The 19,175-nt window shown below is 38.8% G+C and overlaps 1 protein-coding gene across 1 annotated transcript; it reads left to right on the top strand.

Moving 5' to 3' along the window:
* Positions 1-2,919: 2,919 nt before the first annotated feature.
* LOC148854929 (uncharacterized) lies at positions 2,920-5,862 on the top strand. The gene is made up of 2 exons (XM_088986264.1): positions 2,920-4,548; positions 4,675-5,862. The coding sequence occupies exons 1-2, from the start codon at positions 3,413-3,415 to the stop codon at positions 5,540-5,542; spliced, it is 2,004 nt and encodes a 667-aa protein (XP_088842390.1). The 5' UTR covers positions 2,920-3,412; the 3' UTR covers positions 5,543-5,862.
* The last annotated feature ends 13,313 nt before the right edge of the window (positions 5,863-19,175 follow it).

The following is a 19,175-nucleotide window of genomic DNA, read 5'->3' as shown; positions in this document are numbered from 1 at the left end:
AGCTCAAGCAAGGCTCTTCTGCAACGCTTTGGTTCAAATTGGGCTCATCAAGGCCCACATTCCCTAGCTAGAGGCCTGTGTCATTAAAGCCTTACTACCACGTTAAAACATTATTGTTTTGCTATAATATATTCATTCTATTGGAAAAGAGCCTGGCCCATCGCATATCAAAATATCAAATCCATCCCAACTTTGCTTATGTTTGCTTTCTTTTATACCTTCACTATAAGGCCCTAAAATTATTGTTGCATGATACACACTCATTGCAACATAACAAAATGAATTGAAAATCCCCCTTGGCTCGGTTTGAGAAGAGTGTATAAATACAAGGTTTACAAACATAATATATAAGGTTTTACACCGAATATATTTGTGTTTGCATTCTATCAAAGTTTAAAATATGGTAACGTAAACTATTGTAATAAATTGGTAGATATCATATAATATTTTTATCAATCTTTGAATTCATTGAAACACTAATGTTGTGTTTGGTTTGAAGGAAAACTTAGGGAATGGTATGCTCCACAACATGATTGGTTTTATTTTTTAAAACAAAAACAAAAACAACTGTCACATGATCATAAACAAAAACAATTAGGGGTGTTCAAACAACCCCTAAGTGGATGTTTGGTATCATTGAATTGTATGCTTGTTGCTAGTCTATTCCAATGGTACATCAACGCCACATGGGCGCTTAGGCTTTACCAAACCATAATTATGTTTGGTGGGCTATTAGGTAGAAATGTTTTGTACTACTTATCTCTAGTTATATGAAACTCACTTTAAAGGAAATTTTCTGCTCATATAAATGTTTTTCTTTATGGTGCACCCAGTGTGTCTAACTACAAGGGGTCATTGTCATTTAGTAAAACACCCTTGTAGTTTCACAGATTTACTAAAACCTATTCAATAGTTGGATTTTACTAAAACACCCCTATAATTTATAATCATTCTTCCATTAAGAGTCTTTTGTATTTCTGTCTAAGAATGGTAAGATGGCCATTTAAGTAGAATGGAAAATGTTTAAGGGCATGAACCCGTGCTTTTTTATTCCAAAAGTACCTATAAAACTTCATATCAAGCTTCTAGAAAGAAACAAGTCTTGACTTTCAAATCTATCAAGAAAATTGTTTGGATTCTTTGTCAACAATGTTCAAACAAACAACAAATTTTACCAAATAGAGTTATTGCTCACATTTTATTGGGCACAAAAATGATATTTTCATTTTTATTTTTTGTCTATTAAATTTGTTTGAAGGGATCTTAAGGTCAAAACAATCATTTTTCACTTCCATATTATGAAAGGTTGATTAAGTAAATTGCTTGTAAACTATAGGGGTGTTTTAGTAAAACACAAAATATAAAGTAATTTTAATAAATCTATAAAACTAACTACAAGGGGTGTTTTAGTAAATGATTCTAAAAATAAATAAACAATCATTACATTATAATTTGCACCCAATATGTGTTTCTCCAGATTTTCAATGCACAAATCAGGCATAAACAGAAGTAATATACAATACTAAACATCCCTAAAAGGTAGGGGTGGGTGCCTACTCCTACCCTACCCGATTGGGTGGGTTTTTTTTTGCTTGAATGATGGGTTTTGGGGCAGGTATGGGTAGGGTACGTTATTAGGCTAAACCCGGTCCTCCCTAACCTGCATGCTGCAAATTATTGGAAAGCATATAAACTTTATATACCAAGTGTTGAATTTAATAATATTTTTGAATTTTACGTCAATAGTTCATATATTTTCTACATGTTTTAGTCAAATAATTGAAAATTTTATTGTTTATTTATTTTATTTTACTTATTTATTGCTTATATATGATAGGAAATAGTAAGAAATTAGATACGATTTCTAAATTCAACCCGCCCTACCCTTGAATGCGGAGAGGGTTTTATGTTTTCATGTATGGATAAAATTTGAATTCTCAAAATCCAATCCGCCACGGGTTTTGAGGCCGATACTGGTTGAAAAGTTTAGGTAGACGAATAGGGTATAGAATTTGTAAAACCCTCCCCGTTGTCATCCCTACCTATAGGCCATATTCAATCGTTTATACCCTTCCTACAGATCACCTGGTTGAAATACTGAAACCTGAAACAATTTTGCGTATTTTGCCTGTGGATAATTTGAAGTTTGAACCATGGTTTTCATGTTATGTTTTATTAGATGCCAGCATTGAATTATCTTACAAATTTCTTTGTAACTCCTTTTTCCTTTTCTTCATCAATATTATTTTTAATGAATGTCTAGCTAGTTGCCATGTGGTGAAACTATCAATTTTCAGCATTATTTAATGAGGAAAACTTTTAAAATTAAGATAAAAGTTCCCATGTTTTGACACATCACAGTTGATGTGGTAACCCTAAAGGCATCATATAGTTTGTTAACCTCTCCATGTTTCATTAATATTACAAAATTTAACCATTTTCACCAGTCACAATAATAGAATGGATGGATGATTTCCACTTTTCCAGCATCATTTATTGCTAACAGATGTGGCAGAAACAAAAAATCATCCCTTCCTTTTTTTTTTTTTTCCCTTGGGCATGCAATTATTTAGCCAATAGCCATGTGCCGCATAGTAAATAAAAAAAGCAACCATATTTGGCGATTTGTTTCATGAAAAAATCTTTCAAAAAATAAAGGGGACCAGGGTTGATGTAAACAGTTTTGATCTGCCCTTGTCACCAACTCAGTGAGTCAGCATTGGAAATTTGGGAGTAAAACAAAATATTCACTTTACCCCTGCATACATTAATTTTGCCAAGGTAATTGATGGTTTCCTACTATACGTGTTGTGTAATATTTTTTTAAGCTTCTTGATTCTGTCTTGCATTTTGCTTCACACGGTTTGAACTTGGAACTTGGAATTGCTAGTCTGTAGTCTGTACTATCAGTCCACCGCCCAGGACGCAGATTGCAGAGTGATACATTACAGAATACACCTGAAGAGAAGACTGAAGAGAGCGCCACCCTCGCTTTCTTCACTTACACAAAATAGAAAATAGTGTGAGACTTATAAAGCAAATAAATAAATAAATAAATAAAGAAGCTAAATTTGAGTACACATTTCGGTATTTCCACTAAAACACCCTATTAATAATTAATTAAACTATTTTTTTATCACGACAACACTCGCTGTTTGTTTCTCGCACCCCATCTTTCCTCTGGTGTGTTCCGTCTCTCTATTACACGCTCCCGTATCTGAAGGGAAATATTAAAATAAAAAAGAAAATCGAAAAAACAAGATGACAATTTGACAAGAAAAAGAAAAGGTGGGCCGTGGAAGCAAGTAGTATAAGAGCATCAACGCCCAATTAGAGCACCCTCTCTCTCTCTCTCTCTCTCTTTCCATCTCTCCTAAGGGAGAAAAATCCCAGCTCAGCCCCACCTTCGCCAATGGAGCCACCACTTCCGCCACCTCCCTCCGCCGTCGCCAACACCCATATCGGCTACGCCGACTCCATCGACTCTTCTCCCCGCTCCCGCAACGCAGATTCCTGGGATGAGCCATTACCACCGGTTCCCGGCGCTAAACTTCGCCTGATGTGCAGCTACGGTGGTCACATCGTTCCTCGCCCTCACGACAAGTCTCTCTGCTACCTTGGCGGAGACACCCGCATCGTTGTCGTTGACCGTCTCTCTTCTCTGGCGGACCTCTCTGCTCGTCTCTCCCGCAGCCTTCTCCACGGTCGCTCCTTCACCCTCAAGTACCAGCTCCCCAACGAGGACCTTGACTCCCTCATCTCCGTCACCACCGATGAGGATCTCGAAAACATGATCGAAGAGTACGATCGCACCTCAGCTTCCTCTTTGAAGCCCTCTCGCCTGCGGTTGTTTCTATTCCCTTCGAAGCCTGAATCGGCCTCATCGATGGGGTCACTTCTCGATGACTCAAAGTCTGAGAACTGGTTCGTGGACGCTCTCAATGGTGCTGGGGTTCTGCCAAGAGGTCTTTCGGCCGATTCCGCTTCGGTTAATTGTTTATTGGGCCTTGACGATGGTCCTATCGACTCTTCTGTTGATACCGAGGTTCAACCAGAAAACTTGGGCAATAGTAAGCAAGTTAAACCAGGGCAAGATGTTCAGTCGGTGCCCGACTCGCCGATGCTAGAGACGAATTCCTCTTTTGGGTCGGCGTCTTCTTCGCCTTCTCTATCAAATTTGCCTCCAATTCGGGTTCATGTAGAGGATGGTGGGCCTCGGTCCCAGGATCAGAAGGTTGGATTAGAAGAACATTTCTCACATATGACTGTAGCTGCGCAGAAACAAGAGGAGGGTTTTTCTGCTTTGTCTTCCCCGCCTCCTCTTCCGACCACTATTACCGCCGCAACGATGCCATCAGCAGTCGCCAATAATTCTACATCTGCTGCTGCAGCTAGCGAAAACCAGAATCGGGTTTTCTCCGACGATGAGAGATCCGACCATGGAGCTCCCGTTGGATTCCGGAGACCGCCGCAGCCGCCGGCACCGACGCAGTTGAGCCAAAAGACTAGTGGTGGCGTTGATTTACCTTCGCCGGATTCACTTGCGAGGTATACCTTAAATTACTCTGTGTTTGTTCTTCCTGTTTTCCATTTTCCGGTACATTGATCAGTACTTTAGGTAGGAACGAGTTCTGAGTTTCGAAATGGGCTTAAATTTTATTATAATCCTTGCAGAGACAATAGCATGGCAAATGCGATGTCTCGCCCCAAACCTGTGTTATATCAAGAGCAAGTTGTACAAGTTGCACAAAACAGAGTTTCTTCCAACCCTGTTGACCCAAAGAGCAACATATCTGATCCGAGCTATCGAATCCAAATGCAACAAGTTCAGGATTCCGGGCATGTATTGACTCCACAATTGGATCAACATCAGCAGCAACAACAGCAACAACAGCAATTCATTCATGCCGGCACCCATTACATCCACCAGCAGCCGTTGCCCATCTCGTCTTTCTACCCAATGTATCCTCCGCCACAGCCACAACAGCATCACCAGCAGCTCGATCAGCATTACCCAATGTACTTCTTGCCCGTAAGGCAGAACCAACCTTACAACCTGCCTGTGCACACTAATTTGGGCGAGAATTCCACCATCGCATCTAGTCGCCCACCTACACCTCCAGTTCCCGCTATGATTCACACTCCTGCAGCTTATAAAGAGTCAGCTGCACCTGTGTATCCCGCTAGGACTGCTCCTCCCTCTAAACCCGATTTGGCCCCAAATATGTACAGAACAGCCGGTACACCCGCCCCACCACATCTCCTTCACATGTCTTCTGATCAACATCAACCACAATTTATGGGTTACCATCAAATGCATCACCCCTCTCAGTCCATCGCCGTCGCCGCTGCCGGCACCGGTAATTACACATACGAATTTGCAGATCCTACACATGCCCAAATATACTACGCTCAGCCTACAGGTTCCACATTGCCTCCTCAATACCAAACCATGACTTCGGCTGTAGTGGTTTCGGAGTCCTCGGCACAGTTGCCAACGGACAGCTCTAAACAGCAGATAAGGACCTCACAACCACTATAAGATGATGTTCTGAAGGGGATAGGAGATTAAAAAATCAATTTTGGTGGTGGGTTTGGTAAATCTTAGGTTGTATGTTCTTTGCAAGTTGTTTGGTCATTGGTATTGTTTGTGTTGTCTCTCTGTTATAGAAAATAAGGATCTGGGTCTTTTTTTCTTCTTCTTCTGTGTTATATTGTTGATGTTCTTAAGGGAAATGAAGGTGGTCTGAGATCATCATATTCATATAGTAAAAAAGCAAGGTCTACTCAAAATGTTGTGTTTTGGTCAGTCTTTTGTATTAGTTATTGAAATAAATATAATACATAAAGCTTTGAATTGCAGGTCTCTTCCATGGCAGAACATCCATTTCCTGCATAACATCTGGCGCGTTTTTGCTTTCCTTAACATTACATTTTCTGGGTCTCTAATGGTCTTTGTCACCTATTTTATGAAGATGACGATGATTATGGTTTTGATCTAGATGCAGGGTGGAACAATTCTGCTTATGAAAACAGAATTTGTTCATCTAGAGCCAGTCACCAGGGGTTCCCTGTAATGCTGACTTGCTGAGGGCCTGGGACCAGCAATTCAGCCTTCCACATCGGCTTGCTTGTACTTCTTTCTACAGTAGAGAGTAATAACCGTCTATTAGCGTCAGCCGTCAGGTTGGCTGACAGTTAGATGGCGCCGCAATGCTTAAAATGAAATTACCAAGACACAACACCCTTCTATGGTATCCGATACCGGAGAACAACTCCATGAACGAAGATGGACGGCTCTGATAAATACGATATTTAATTGGACGGTCTTAAAAATTAGGCAGACGAATAAAAAAATAAAAAAGGGAGAATCAGAACAGCAGCAAAAGAAAATAGGGCTGGCGGGATTTCAATAGTATTGACCAGGTCAAACGTTATACGAAACTGGTCCCACTAGGTTTGAAGTTTGAACAAAACGAGGTGGGGAAGAGAGTCAGACTATGGCCCCACGGGGTTGCAGCGCAGGGTCCCACAGAAGAGTGCAAGGACACCCCTGCAAAGGTGCACGTGTGTGCCCTCTCAGTTTCATGTGGCAAGCGGCGAGCTTCGTTTCATTAGCTGTTTATAAATTAATAAAGTAATTAAAAGGGGAGGGAGGGGGGGAGTGTGGCCTGTTGGATGGATGTACGGGATTCTGGTGGTCCTCAAGATCGGAGAGTTGATGAGGGGAGCCACTGTTCACTGGTTAGGGTGATTGGGAAATGGGATTCGGATTATTCATCCACACCGTTTGTCATTGTCAGCACCATGTTGTCTGATATGTACTTCATCCTGCGTGCAAAAGCTGCTATCCTCCACGCGACATTAGAAATAGATGAAGAGAGAGTACAGTTACACCACGCCACCACCTGTTTTCAGACGCCAGTTGGCACCCCCTATTTCTTTCATTTCTTTTTCTTTTTTCTTATTTTATTTTTAATGAGGAGCCCGATTAGCTTAATACCAACTACCAAATTAACCGTCTGATTGGCATCAACCAATTCATTACCCATTTCAAGGGTTGGGTTTCAGTTTCACATGGGAAAGAGTATCTTGAGAATTTTTTTTATAGAAAAAAGCATTACAAAACACGTGTGTATATACAAAAGTACCCTCGGATGTGCTAGCTGTTTCTTACGTTGCAGTTGGATCAGCCAAAGTTGTTATGTATAAGGTTTAAGGCTGTCGCTACAGTCGATAGAATCTCATTAAAGCCTGACATAGGTAAGCAACCACCTAAAGATTGTAACCTGAGGCCCGCTAACTTGCCACGTGTCACATATATAGAATATTAGAACCCACCATTGAGTCCATACCATTCTAAAGAAAGTTAATACATGAAGAATCAACAATTCAACATTACCTTTAACAGCTATGCGGTCTCATATTTAATTTCTGACTTGGTTTATCTAATTATCTCCATGCTAACCCCTTTTTTCCTTAGATAAACACCATAAGTAATTTTTCTTTTTAGCGACAGTTTTTAATTAACTGCCCCGAATCCTGATATCCTTCTCCATTTTGGTTGTTAATTCTTAAAAACTGTATTTTTGTTCAGCAAAGCAAGCTGTTCTTTTTATCCCATATAAGTATGTCAGACCCTGTCTACAGGAGCTTCAGTACATGGTTGGATATGCTGCTACTTGGTGAACAGATCTGGTATAGTGGTTTGTGGCTATATCAGACCAAGAATACAATGATGAGCTCTGGGGATTCACTGTTGTTTGCTAAGTTGAGTGGTGGGTTTCCATTATTGGGTTCTGATATGGAGGTGGCATGCTTCTCAAGAATTCAGGACCCGAAGGTGACCACTTGGGGGATTCACTGATTCACCATGGATACCAGCTCATCTTTGCCACTTTTCTACTGCAAATTTCTTAACCTGCTCTCTCTCTCTCTAGTGCTGCATTGATTCAGAAGCTAGTTTAACCAGTGGATTGGACTTTGATTCTTGGCAACACAAGGCGTGTAGATGGATTCAATCAAATGGTTGACAATTTAATGCCACAGTTCTCCACCATGGTAGCAATGTTAGTTGCTCTGCGCATCATCATCATTTGTGACATCCTCCAGCACACCCTCACAAATGCTGATGATAAAGTTGCTGGATTCAACTAGGATTGCTTTCATTTGTGTCTTCTTTAGTTCTTTTATTGGTTCAGCAACTTGCGTCTTAACCCAAAATGAAAAGATGTGCTTCTTGTCTCCTTTTACAGTTTCTAGACCATGACCAGTAAGCATCAGTTGAATGCACAAGGCTGCAACGATGCCATTCACTGTATGGCATCCAAGGATTGCATAGAACAAACAAAGTTGAAGTTCCTAAGCCCTAGAACAACGACTCAAGAACCACACAAGGGAAAAATTACATAAAGATGTTTAAAGGGAAGTAATTAACCAATCAGTCTTCCCAGTTGGTAAATGCTGCTACATCTGTTCCAGTAAAAGAAAAAGAACAAACCTTCCCATGAGACAATTAGAAATGTAGTCTCAGATACAGAGCTTATCTGACAAGAACTTGACGAACAGTGTTCTTAAGATTGGAGGCACACCAATAATTGTAGCTACGGGTGTCAATTGACCGGATTTGGTCCAATTTGATCCAGTCCAATATGAATACATCACAAATGGACCATCAACGGATTTGGTCGGTGAACTTCAATGCCTGGACCGTCCGATCTGTTCAAATCGGTTTAATTTAGATCAATTACAACCCAAACCTGGTCCATTGACACATGTATTTTCCATGAAAAAGATGTTAGTTCAATCTGACCCAATCCAATATAAACATATTATGGATGGACCAGGTCCAATCCAATCCACAATAAATAATTTAAACCATTATGTCTGGACTCTGGACTGCTCCAATTCAATGTCTTATTGGTTCATCCAGTCCAATCAAATTAATATTGATTTGGACGGATCCAACTCAAAACCCACCCCTAAATTGTAACTGAATAGTAGGTGACTCGTGAGAAGTAGAAATTCTGGGTAGAGAGAGATTGGGAAGCATTATGTGAGACTCCATTTTAGCAGTAAACCCAAAGTACCAAAGGAAATGGACTATTTTGGTGTTTTGTTAGACAAGGTATCGCTTATTGGGTACCTAGCAGCTAGGGAAGTATAGTCGCCATCTTTTACTAGTCACAAGGAAAGGTGGTACTGGTACTGGAAAACACCTAGGCAAAGAGGATCCGGCAAGATCTTTTAGGTCGTCCCTTTGTGTGAAACAATTGGTAATTAAGGCAGACCACGCACAAAATTTGGTGGCAAGCATCTGCATTTCCCAAAGTCTTGCAATGCCTAACGAGTGGTCGAGTTTTATTACACACTCCTTGATATATAATTAGGGCCTTTTTTTTCCTCTTAACTCTTATCTTTTAAGAGGAATCTTTTAATTTTAAGAAAAAATTGGTTGTTTATTTCTAATTATCTCTAGTGCAATTTTATAATTTTTTATTTTTCAATGATACCCTCAGGAAGACAAATAAAAACTCTCATGTATGGGATCAAAATGGATATTTGATAATTTTCTGAATTCAGAACAACATTTCCTGCATTCAGAGTTCAAAGGAAATTGCCTTGGTGGGGATGGAACATGGCAGAAATTAATAGTGATGTTGGTGGGAGATAGAGGCCGGGATGGGGAGTGAATTCCATGCCTTGCTCCGTTCCTGATTAATATATATTATTTATATTATATATATATTAAAATATTATTTATATTTTAAGATTTTCCTTTAATTAAAATAAATTTATTCTTCAACAAAAATAGTTAAATAATTTTGAGGCTTTAGATCCCCAACAGGGAACTCATCTCCATTGATATGAGGGATGGAGACGGTAAGTATATAATATTTGTTTCAAAGTGAGATAAATGTGATCCCATCTCTATTGATATTAGGAATTTCTTTCAAAGTTAGGGTCAGAGACAGTAAGTATATTGATGAGGAGTATTTTGGTCAACCCACTTCATGATGATACATGGACGTTGTTAGTGGCACAGTATCCCACTTAGCAAGACAACTCGCCGGCTCAACATGTAGTAGTCAATATCAAGTACGAAGCCGAGCTAGAGCGAGCTCGACCTACAACGTTCTCCTCAGCAAACTAGCTTGCCTGCTTGACACATGGCAGCCAACACCAGGTATGCAGTCGAGCTGGAATAAGCTCGGCCCACAACGTCCAATACCGTAGAGTAGCTCGCCGAAGTAACACATGGCAGTTAGCATCAAACACACGGTTGAGCTAGGGTGAGCTCTATCCGCCGACATCCCCAGCTCACCTGAAACAGTCTTGCAAACAACGCCTGTGACAACACTGTAACCGCAGCTCGGAGAATGGACCACCGAGTTGACCGCCTCTAGGCCAGCAAGCAACCTGTAACCACAGCTTGGATCTAGCAATTAACCAATACACCCTAGGATTTAGGAAACGGCTCTGCACAAGGCTCAGAGATGTTGCCTTACAGCACCTGAACCTCAAGGAGCTATAAAAGGACCCCAGGACAACTCCCAAGGAATAAGTGCACATAAGCTCTCATTCTCTCGTATTTTATCTCTCTAAGAAACACTCACTGAATTAAGCATCGGAGTGTCCTCTTGAGTAAAAATTTACCCAATTCCTTTCAGCTCCTAGCTCGTACTTCCAGCTTAGCCTCATAACTCGACATAACAGCCCACCTCACACCGCAGACTAAATTCAGTCCAAACCACCTCATCAAATACGGGGGAGTGAACAGATTCTGTTCCTCATTTATTGATAAACCATTTTCGGCTTCATCATATATAATCCCTACCCCGATGTCATTCCTACTACTTAACCTTTTCCTTTCCTATACAGCCCAAAAGAATGTTGAACCCCTGGTTAAATTTCATATTATAACAAGCGTTGCACTGACCGAAGGCAAACTCACATTATCAATCCACAATCCCTACTGTTGTTAGGTGTATCAGATCTACTACTACTACCCACAGGCCTTCGCACAGCAGCGGAAACATTTTGCTGGGAGATGTTTGAATGTGTGTGGCTGTAGTCTCTTGTGAGCAGCAGATCCCCACGCACAACTAATAGTTTCCTCTGGAATGGATACGGTAGTCCGTCCTACACGTGTCGCATCTAGCATATGAACTTGCATTAGAACATTGTCAATAGTTTCTCACCACGGTTCACTTTTGCGAAGTAGATGTAAATCCTGTTCCCATTGAACCCATTCAACTGTTTGATATGGTCTGGTTTTCATAACATTGATTTCTGTTCCTAGGATGACAAAAACTGTGTTTTGTTTCTTCTCTGTCAATTTGACTACCAAAACAGCGTCTGCCAATTTTAAAATAAAAAGAGAAAATAATAATAATAATAATAATTTAAGTATTGAAAAATGTAACTTTTGAAAGACAACATCTTATTTGCCTTGTTCCATAGTAATCTATCAAGAATTGATAGAATCCATAGTCTTTGTTGAGCTTGCTTCTAAGTGAAATGGTTAATAGGGTATAAAGGACAATTTACTATTCACAATTATTTATTTATATATTTTAGCAATATAAATATTTATGTCAACATGATAAAAGAGGTGTTATCATGACTATTCAAAATTTCAAGTTTATGGCTAGACTGTACATGTTGGTAAAGTTTATGGCTGGTTGTAGTGGCCTCACATTCACATTTCATCTGCATTAGAAACATCGTCTGTTCTTATCATGGAGAGATATTCCCCATACACAGGTGGGAGGATGATGTGGGGCGCCCTTAGCCCTCTATGAGACACCGATCTGATTTCATTGTAGTGAAGACTGAAGACTTGTGATTGAATCCCACCCTTCACCCGGTTTGGGGGAAGGTTTAGGGGTTTGGGGGAGGGCTATCACCTGTTGTGTGGCCTGTTATCAAAAATTAAAAAAGGAAAAACTAATAAACTTAGAAAAACATATTTGACTTAACTTCAGAGAATGGTGCAGCTCATTTTATGGAGAAGAAGGCTTGTATTCTCTCTAGACAGTCACATGGTCTCTTCCCCTAGTTGAGATTTTTTGCCAACGAAAACTCATTCCAACCTTCTACCAACTTGATCTAATACTGCACATCTCATCATGAAACTAGGACCACCATAAAAGTGGAATTCATCATGTATGAGATGTGCAATGTAAAATCATGCTAGTAAAGGATTGGAACGTGTTTTGTTGGCAGGTGATCCAGGCTCCTCTTCTCCTAATCTTCTATTGCCAATACTGGTAAAAGAATCTTTGCAATGAAGTAGCTTTTGGGCTTTCAAGAAAAAAAAAGGAAAGAAAAAAAGATATGGGCTTAAAAGAGCCTGGGATAGAGTAAAAATGACAGATAGAAATAGTAAAAAATGATTTAAACACTAATTTAAAAGTGGATATAGCTTTAAATCATGGTTTTCGAACCACCATTTACCTAGACGGACGGATTGTTCAACCTGAGAACCATCTAGAACCGGCTCTGATGTAGCGCAATCCAGTCACTCCTAGCTGGCGCTTGCGTGGCTCCTGAGAAGTACCTGAGATGAGAGGAAAGAGGAAGAACTCCCGAGGGGTTTCCTGACGGGAACGCTCCGATGCTTAAGTCAGCATTATGTGCAAGAAGCAAAAGGAAAACGAAGGCTAAGAGTGCAAATTGCGCAGATGATTCAAAGATACATTGTTCCTTGAGAATAAGCCCCTTATAACTGAATTTTGTTGCTTCAAGCCCTCTGACTTCTAACAGGGCAGGTATAACCTTCACTGTCAGTCTGCCACAGTCGTTACAGGCAAGGCTGAGGTGGCACGCGCAGGGCCATCGTTGCAGGGTACGTGTCTGTCAGGTGCGGAACACCTTTCTAAAGGTGACAGGCGCGGCGCGAGGGACATGCCTGTTGTCCACAGATTTGTCGTGTACGGCAGTCAAGCAGGAAGCCCTCGTGCCGGGTTGCCTATAGCCGGTTATGCTGAGCTAGCTGACCCGAGGTGTCTGTGCCTCGGGGTGTCCGGAGAAGGATCGGTGCGTTCTTGCCTGAGAGTGGCCCGAGGTCCATTGAGAGGAGCTCGGGTCTTAAAAGGGGTCAAGGTGCCCCGAACTCGGGACCCCCCAAAATGCCTTAACCCTGGGGAGGAGGTGTGGGTAAGGCGGCTTCCAGCAAGTAGTTTACCTACCGAGTTGTCGAGCTGAATTCAATGGGACTTTCCCTCCGAGTTGTGCTCACGCTCGTTGCGCTGTCATGCTGAGTCACTGTTTGAGCAAGGTCACGCCCACGTGTACCCGTGCTGTGAGGTCGGGCCAAATCACCCTCCATCAGGCTCCATTTTACCCCAAACCTAGTATCTGGCAAAAAAACCGTTGAATTGATCAACGATTTGTTGACCCAGGTGATCGAATCGCCGACCATTTCAATGGTTTTGGTCATTTTTTATTTTTAATTATTATTTTTTTGAATGGGTCGTCCATTTGAACTAAATGATTGAATCGTCGACCCGAAAATTGATGGCCAGAATGGTTCCATTTTCGGGTCATTTTTTAAAGCCACGTTTTAAATAGAATGAATTAGAAAAACAGAATTCATATAATCGAACTTATATAATTGGGATAAGGCATGAATGATGACGATCTTAATTGGAACAAATGAAAGCCTACATTTCTCGCTTGGCTATAATTTATCTACTAGATTAGTCAATCCTTTTTTTTTTCTTTTGAAGGCTTAAAGTATATTTCATTCATTCAAAAATTTGATACAAAGAATTTCCAACAAGGCCAATTAAAAATACTGATACAATTTTTCAAGAAAAACAAAATATAGAAATGGATGAAGGAGAACTAAAAGAACTTATGCAACAAAAAAAAGGTAAATTAAAATCACCAACAAAAGTAGACAAATACATCTTCAATCCACCACAAACTGTGAGTGAAAGTAATAGGAGAGGTTTCCAGAAGAGACCCTAAATGATAGGGGAGGTCTCCAATCTGCAAAAGATGACAAAGCCTCACATATTACAACCATTACTAGAGATTGTAACCACCATCCAAAACTGCCTTCGTCAGAGAACTGTGAACGGAATTGACCATGAACTGCATCTGCCGAAGAATCGCAAATTGACTCAATCATGGATGGCAAAACGTAAAAAAGACTCCACTTGTGTCGATCACCCAATAAAGGATCCAAGAGAAATAACCCCATGTCAAAACACCCTCAAAAAGAAAAAAAAAACGCAAAAAAAAGCAAAAAATAACGATGAAAAAAAGAGCAAACGAACAGAAAAAGACAACAGAAGAAAAGGAAAAACAATATGGGAGTTAAAATAGAGAGAACGAAAGCAGGGGATGAGGGGAAAAAATGCAGAATAGAACGAATAAAAGAATAACTGAGTAAACAAAAGAATAGAGAGAAAGGGGACTCCCCGAAGGGAACCACCGCAGAGAAAACTCCAAGGCAAAAAGCCGACGACGAACAAAGAGAACAAAGTCAGCCTCTCTCGAAATAGAGAGAGAGAGAAACTGACTAGCTAGTCTTAGCCGCATAAATTGAACCCACCCTCATTTGGCCATTAGATAACAGTTGTTGCTGAACTGAATGCTTTATTGCTTTATCCTTATTGAATAAGTTAGTTATTAATGAGGTTGTAAGCTGTTGTTGTTGGCCTTGGTCCATAAAAACTTGAATATGACTTTCTTTTTGTACCTAAGCTGATATGACTGATAATTTGATTTCTGCTCCTCTGTTTTTGTGGATTTCTCTTATTCTTAGTCCTTCAGCATCTCAACATCTTATTGGGCATTCGTTGACATCCCAGAAAGCCGAATCAAAGATGTTCTAGAGAGTTTCCTATATGGCTTCTTGGAGGGTTAAGCCCTTCTTCACTAACCCATCAAAATACCGTAATTGAAATGGAAGCGCCTTTTTGAAAAGTACTTTTTTTTTTCAATAGAGGGCCAGCAGAGCTGGCAGTTATTGAGATAGCCACTAGAACCTCCTCTGCCTTTTGGATGTGGTATGATGAAAAAATAAATAAATAAACAGAGGTAAATTTAAGATTCCTTCTAAATAACTATAATCCTCATTATTCATTCCACTGTTAGAGCATGTTTTTATTTGTCTTTTTCTTCCAATAGACAAGTTTATTCCTCAGATTTTTTTGTAATAGTTTTCTATTATAAATTGCCAAGCACTTTTCTCAAAAAGTCTATATGTTGGTAGTAAGGGTGTTAATGGATCGGTTTTGGGTTGGACCTCAATTAAACCAAAATTGATTTAGATGGATTGGGCGGACCAATAATACATATTGAACTGGATCAATTCAGACTTTATGGTTTAAAGTATTTATTAGATTGGATTAGACCTGGTTCATCCATAATAAATTTATATTGAATTGGGTTGATTGAGTCATCTGATCCATTGATATAAGATAAGAATATAGGTGTTAATGGACTAGGTCTGGATTGGAACCAACCTAAATTAAAATAAATTTGAACAGGATGGTCCAGACATTAAATTAGACCAGTCCAAAATGGTTAAGAATATTTATTAGATTGGTTGGACCTGGTCCATTTGTAATGAACTTACATTGGACTGGATTGGATTGAACCAAATGCAGTCCATAGACACCCCTTACTAGGTACCTTCTTCAAACATTTTAATATCATAGAAAAAATCCCAAGTACCCCGTAAATATTTTTTTTCGAGAAAAATAAGAATAATAGCACTAGAGTGGCAGAGATATTAGAATTTTACCGAAGGTGATCTGTAGACCATTAAGTCTTAGTATTTTGGTGTTGATAAAACTCTCGATTTAATAGGAGATTGACTATAAAGAGGTGTGTAGTTCATCTGGAATAAGATTGTGTATAAGGGTGTCAATGGAGCGGTTTTGGGTTGGATCCATCATAATCAAAATCAATTTGGATGGATTGGATGGATCAATAAGAATATAAGTTATATTAAATTGGGCCAGTCCAAATATAATAATCTAAAGTATTTATTAGATTGGATAAGGACAGATTGAATCAATATCCAGTCTATTGATAGAAGATAAGAATATAGGGATCAATAGACCGGGTCTGGATTAAAATAAATCTAAATTAAAATCAATTTGAACAGATTAAATGTTTCAAACATTAAATCAAAATAATACAAAATAGTCCAAAATACTGTTGGATAAGATTGGACCTGATCCATTTGTAATGGACTCTTGAACCGGATTAGATTGGCCAAAACCAGTCCTATTCAAACCCCTAACTGTACATACTACTTCATCTGGGATTGTAGGAGCGGTCACCAACATATAAGCTATTTCTTAATTTATTTCTCACATAAGCAGAGACTTTAATTCACCTCCTCAATTGGTTATGTTCATCAGGTAAAACTAACTAATATTTTACTTTGTTTGGCCATCAAAGGATGACAAGTGCTTACGTCCAGACAATACTTGGGGATAAAAAAAAAAAAAAAAAGAAAAAAGAAAAAACTAGAATCGGCTATCTTTCGTGTCCATTCATAATAATACCACATGCAATGTTTGCGCCTTGCTCCATCTAAAGGCAAAAAAGTTTTGATGGGATGGTTAAATCTACGGCAGATGTAGGTGGAGGGAGACTGAAAAAGGTCATTTACTGCTAAATATTAAGGAAGGTAAGTCGGTGTGCTCTATCATTTCCATTACCCATTCCTTCCAAGACCTCGGATAGCCGAGACCAGCACTGGATGAATGATAGCGTTTGGCAAAATGCCATTTACATCAAAATCAAATTAGTCGACAAAACAAAACAAAAGTTTTCATTGTTAAAATGGCAAAAATAATAGATGAAACATTTCAGTCTAAAAATTTTTATATTGATTAGTACCTTGTATTTTGGGTCTGGTGCCACTTTGGTTCTTTAACTTTAAAATATGACAATTCAATATCCAAATTTTTAAAACATTACAATTCAGTATTTGTCGTTAACTACTTGTTAACCAGTCGTTAAGTGGTATTTGAAAAAGGCATAAATACCTTTCAGGTGTTATTTAAGTTTCTTTATCAATCATCTAAATGTTGACAAAAAATTAACAGTCTCAAATTCTTGCATTTTTCATTCAAGAAAGTTGGGGTCACATTTGACAAAAAACTTTTTTAAATAGAAGAGGTAAGAATTTAAGGCTGTTAGTTTTTTGTCAATGTTTGGATGATTGATAAAGAAAATTAGAGAACACTCAAAGGGAATTTGTATCTTTTTCAAATACCACTTAACGGTTAGTTAACAACTAATTAACAGTAAGTACTGGATTGTCATGTTTTGAAAGTTTAGGTACTGAGTTGTTACATTTTAAAATTCGGGGACAAAGTGACACTAAACCCAAAATACATGATACTAATGAGTAAAATTTTCCTAATAATAATAACAACAACAATATTATTATTATTATTATTATTATTATTATTATTATTATGTTACTCATGGTTATTGTGTGTTTTACTTCTAGACATGTTTTCTTAATTTTAAATCTTAAAATGCACAATGACAATGTGCATGCCCTCAAAGGGTATCAGATCTGCTGGAAACAAACATTGCTATGCACATTAAGTTTGTGCCATCTGTCCTCAACACTTGAGCAAGATGCATTTATTTACATTGTTTGTTACTAGTAGATCTGGTCCTTAGCATTTCACTTAGGTTGTATGGGTACCATTGCCATTTTGGCCGTGTTTGCTTGCAGTGCAAATTTATTTGCACTAGTACAAATATATGAGTGCAAATATATAAAATGCAATTTTTTGTTTAATTTTGTTTTGGATTTTACTTTATTCTACTTCATGTCTTAATATAACTTTATTTGTACTATAATCAAATAAAATAAACTAAAATTTAAAACAAAAATAAGTCAAAATTTACACTCAAATCGTTTACATTGCCATGATTTTGTATCAATGCAAATTTATTTGCATTGCAACTAAACACAGCCTTTAGGTTTAAACATTTAGAGAGACAATGCCATTGAAATGTTTATATTCAATGCTATAGTGAATATCATCCAATAGTCAAATTTAAGGATAAATGTTGCCTAACATCTAAATGCAGATCTAATGATTTGAACTCGTTCTAGAAACATAAAAAAATAAAAAATAAAAAAAATAAACTTTTGTTTTAATTTGGAGTTAGGATTGGGTATTTAATAGTGTATAGCTTTTTCTAGCATGTGTGCACCAGTACACTGCCACATAGATGCCAACTAAGAGCCAGTTCATTGGGCTGTTTTTTTTTTTTTAAATGGGCACTCCAACACCCTCCGTAGTTTCAAATAGAAACCACCACATTACCAAACATCGCCTCCGGATGTGTCAAGTAGCAACAAAGGAAAATATAGGGGCATACCTTTGCATTTTCTATTCTTAATAGAAAAGTAAGAAGAAGAAATTTCCCATTCCCACAATATAGAGGATTATCATCCCCACTCTACACTTTTTTTTGTTAATTTTAAAGGGGGAGGATATGGTTTAGTAGTGCAGTGGTGAAGGTAAGTCAGCTTTTGTCTCCAATGATTAAATTTATACCACATGATGAGTGGAGTGGATAAGATGGAGAAGCATATGGAGCCGCTTGAAGTTGCCGCTGCAGCTACCATGTGGGAAAAGCCTTGTTCTAGCTTTGTTTTTGCTACTCTGGCATGTTGTCTCCCCAAGTTTCTGAAGTTTCATAACCAAACATAGGATGTAGGACCCTTGTGACTCTGTGGCCTTGTTATCTTAGAAAGTTGATGATTTGTGTTACCAAAAGCTCAGCCACATTTGAGGAGACATGAGGGTGGGCTCTCAGCTCTTGGATTGGTGAATCATTGATGCTCTCTAAATTAATTTAGAGCCAGACTATAAGGTAGGGAACATTGTATATGCTGGCTTAAATCATCCTTCAACTTAAGCTATCAGTTAGGGATGTCAATGGATCGGGTTAAACAGTAAATCCGGCTTGACTCCATCCTTTGGAATCGGGTTAAAGTTTTGATTCTGACTCAAGTTGGGTTGGATTAGGTTCGCGTTTTGGCTGATCTGCCCCTCCAGGTCTTGATGCCTTGCTTATATACGAGGTATTGTTGTAACTTTTTAGCTTCTAATTCCATAGTCTTAATCCTTAGGATTCTTTTCATATTGATTTTTAGTTTTTATGCTTTT

Source organism: Nelumbo lutea, chromosome 4 (genome assembly GCF_056320005.1).
Source record: "Nelumbo lutea isolate HS-2025 chromosome 4, American lotus-T2T, whole genome shotgun sequence".
NCBI lineage: Eukaryota > Viridiplantae > Streptophyta > Magnoliopsida > Proteales > Nelumbonaceae > Nelumbo > Nelumbo lutea.
This window is presented reverse-complemented; position numbering and strand designations above follow the sequence as displayed.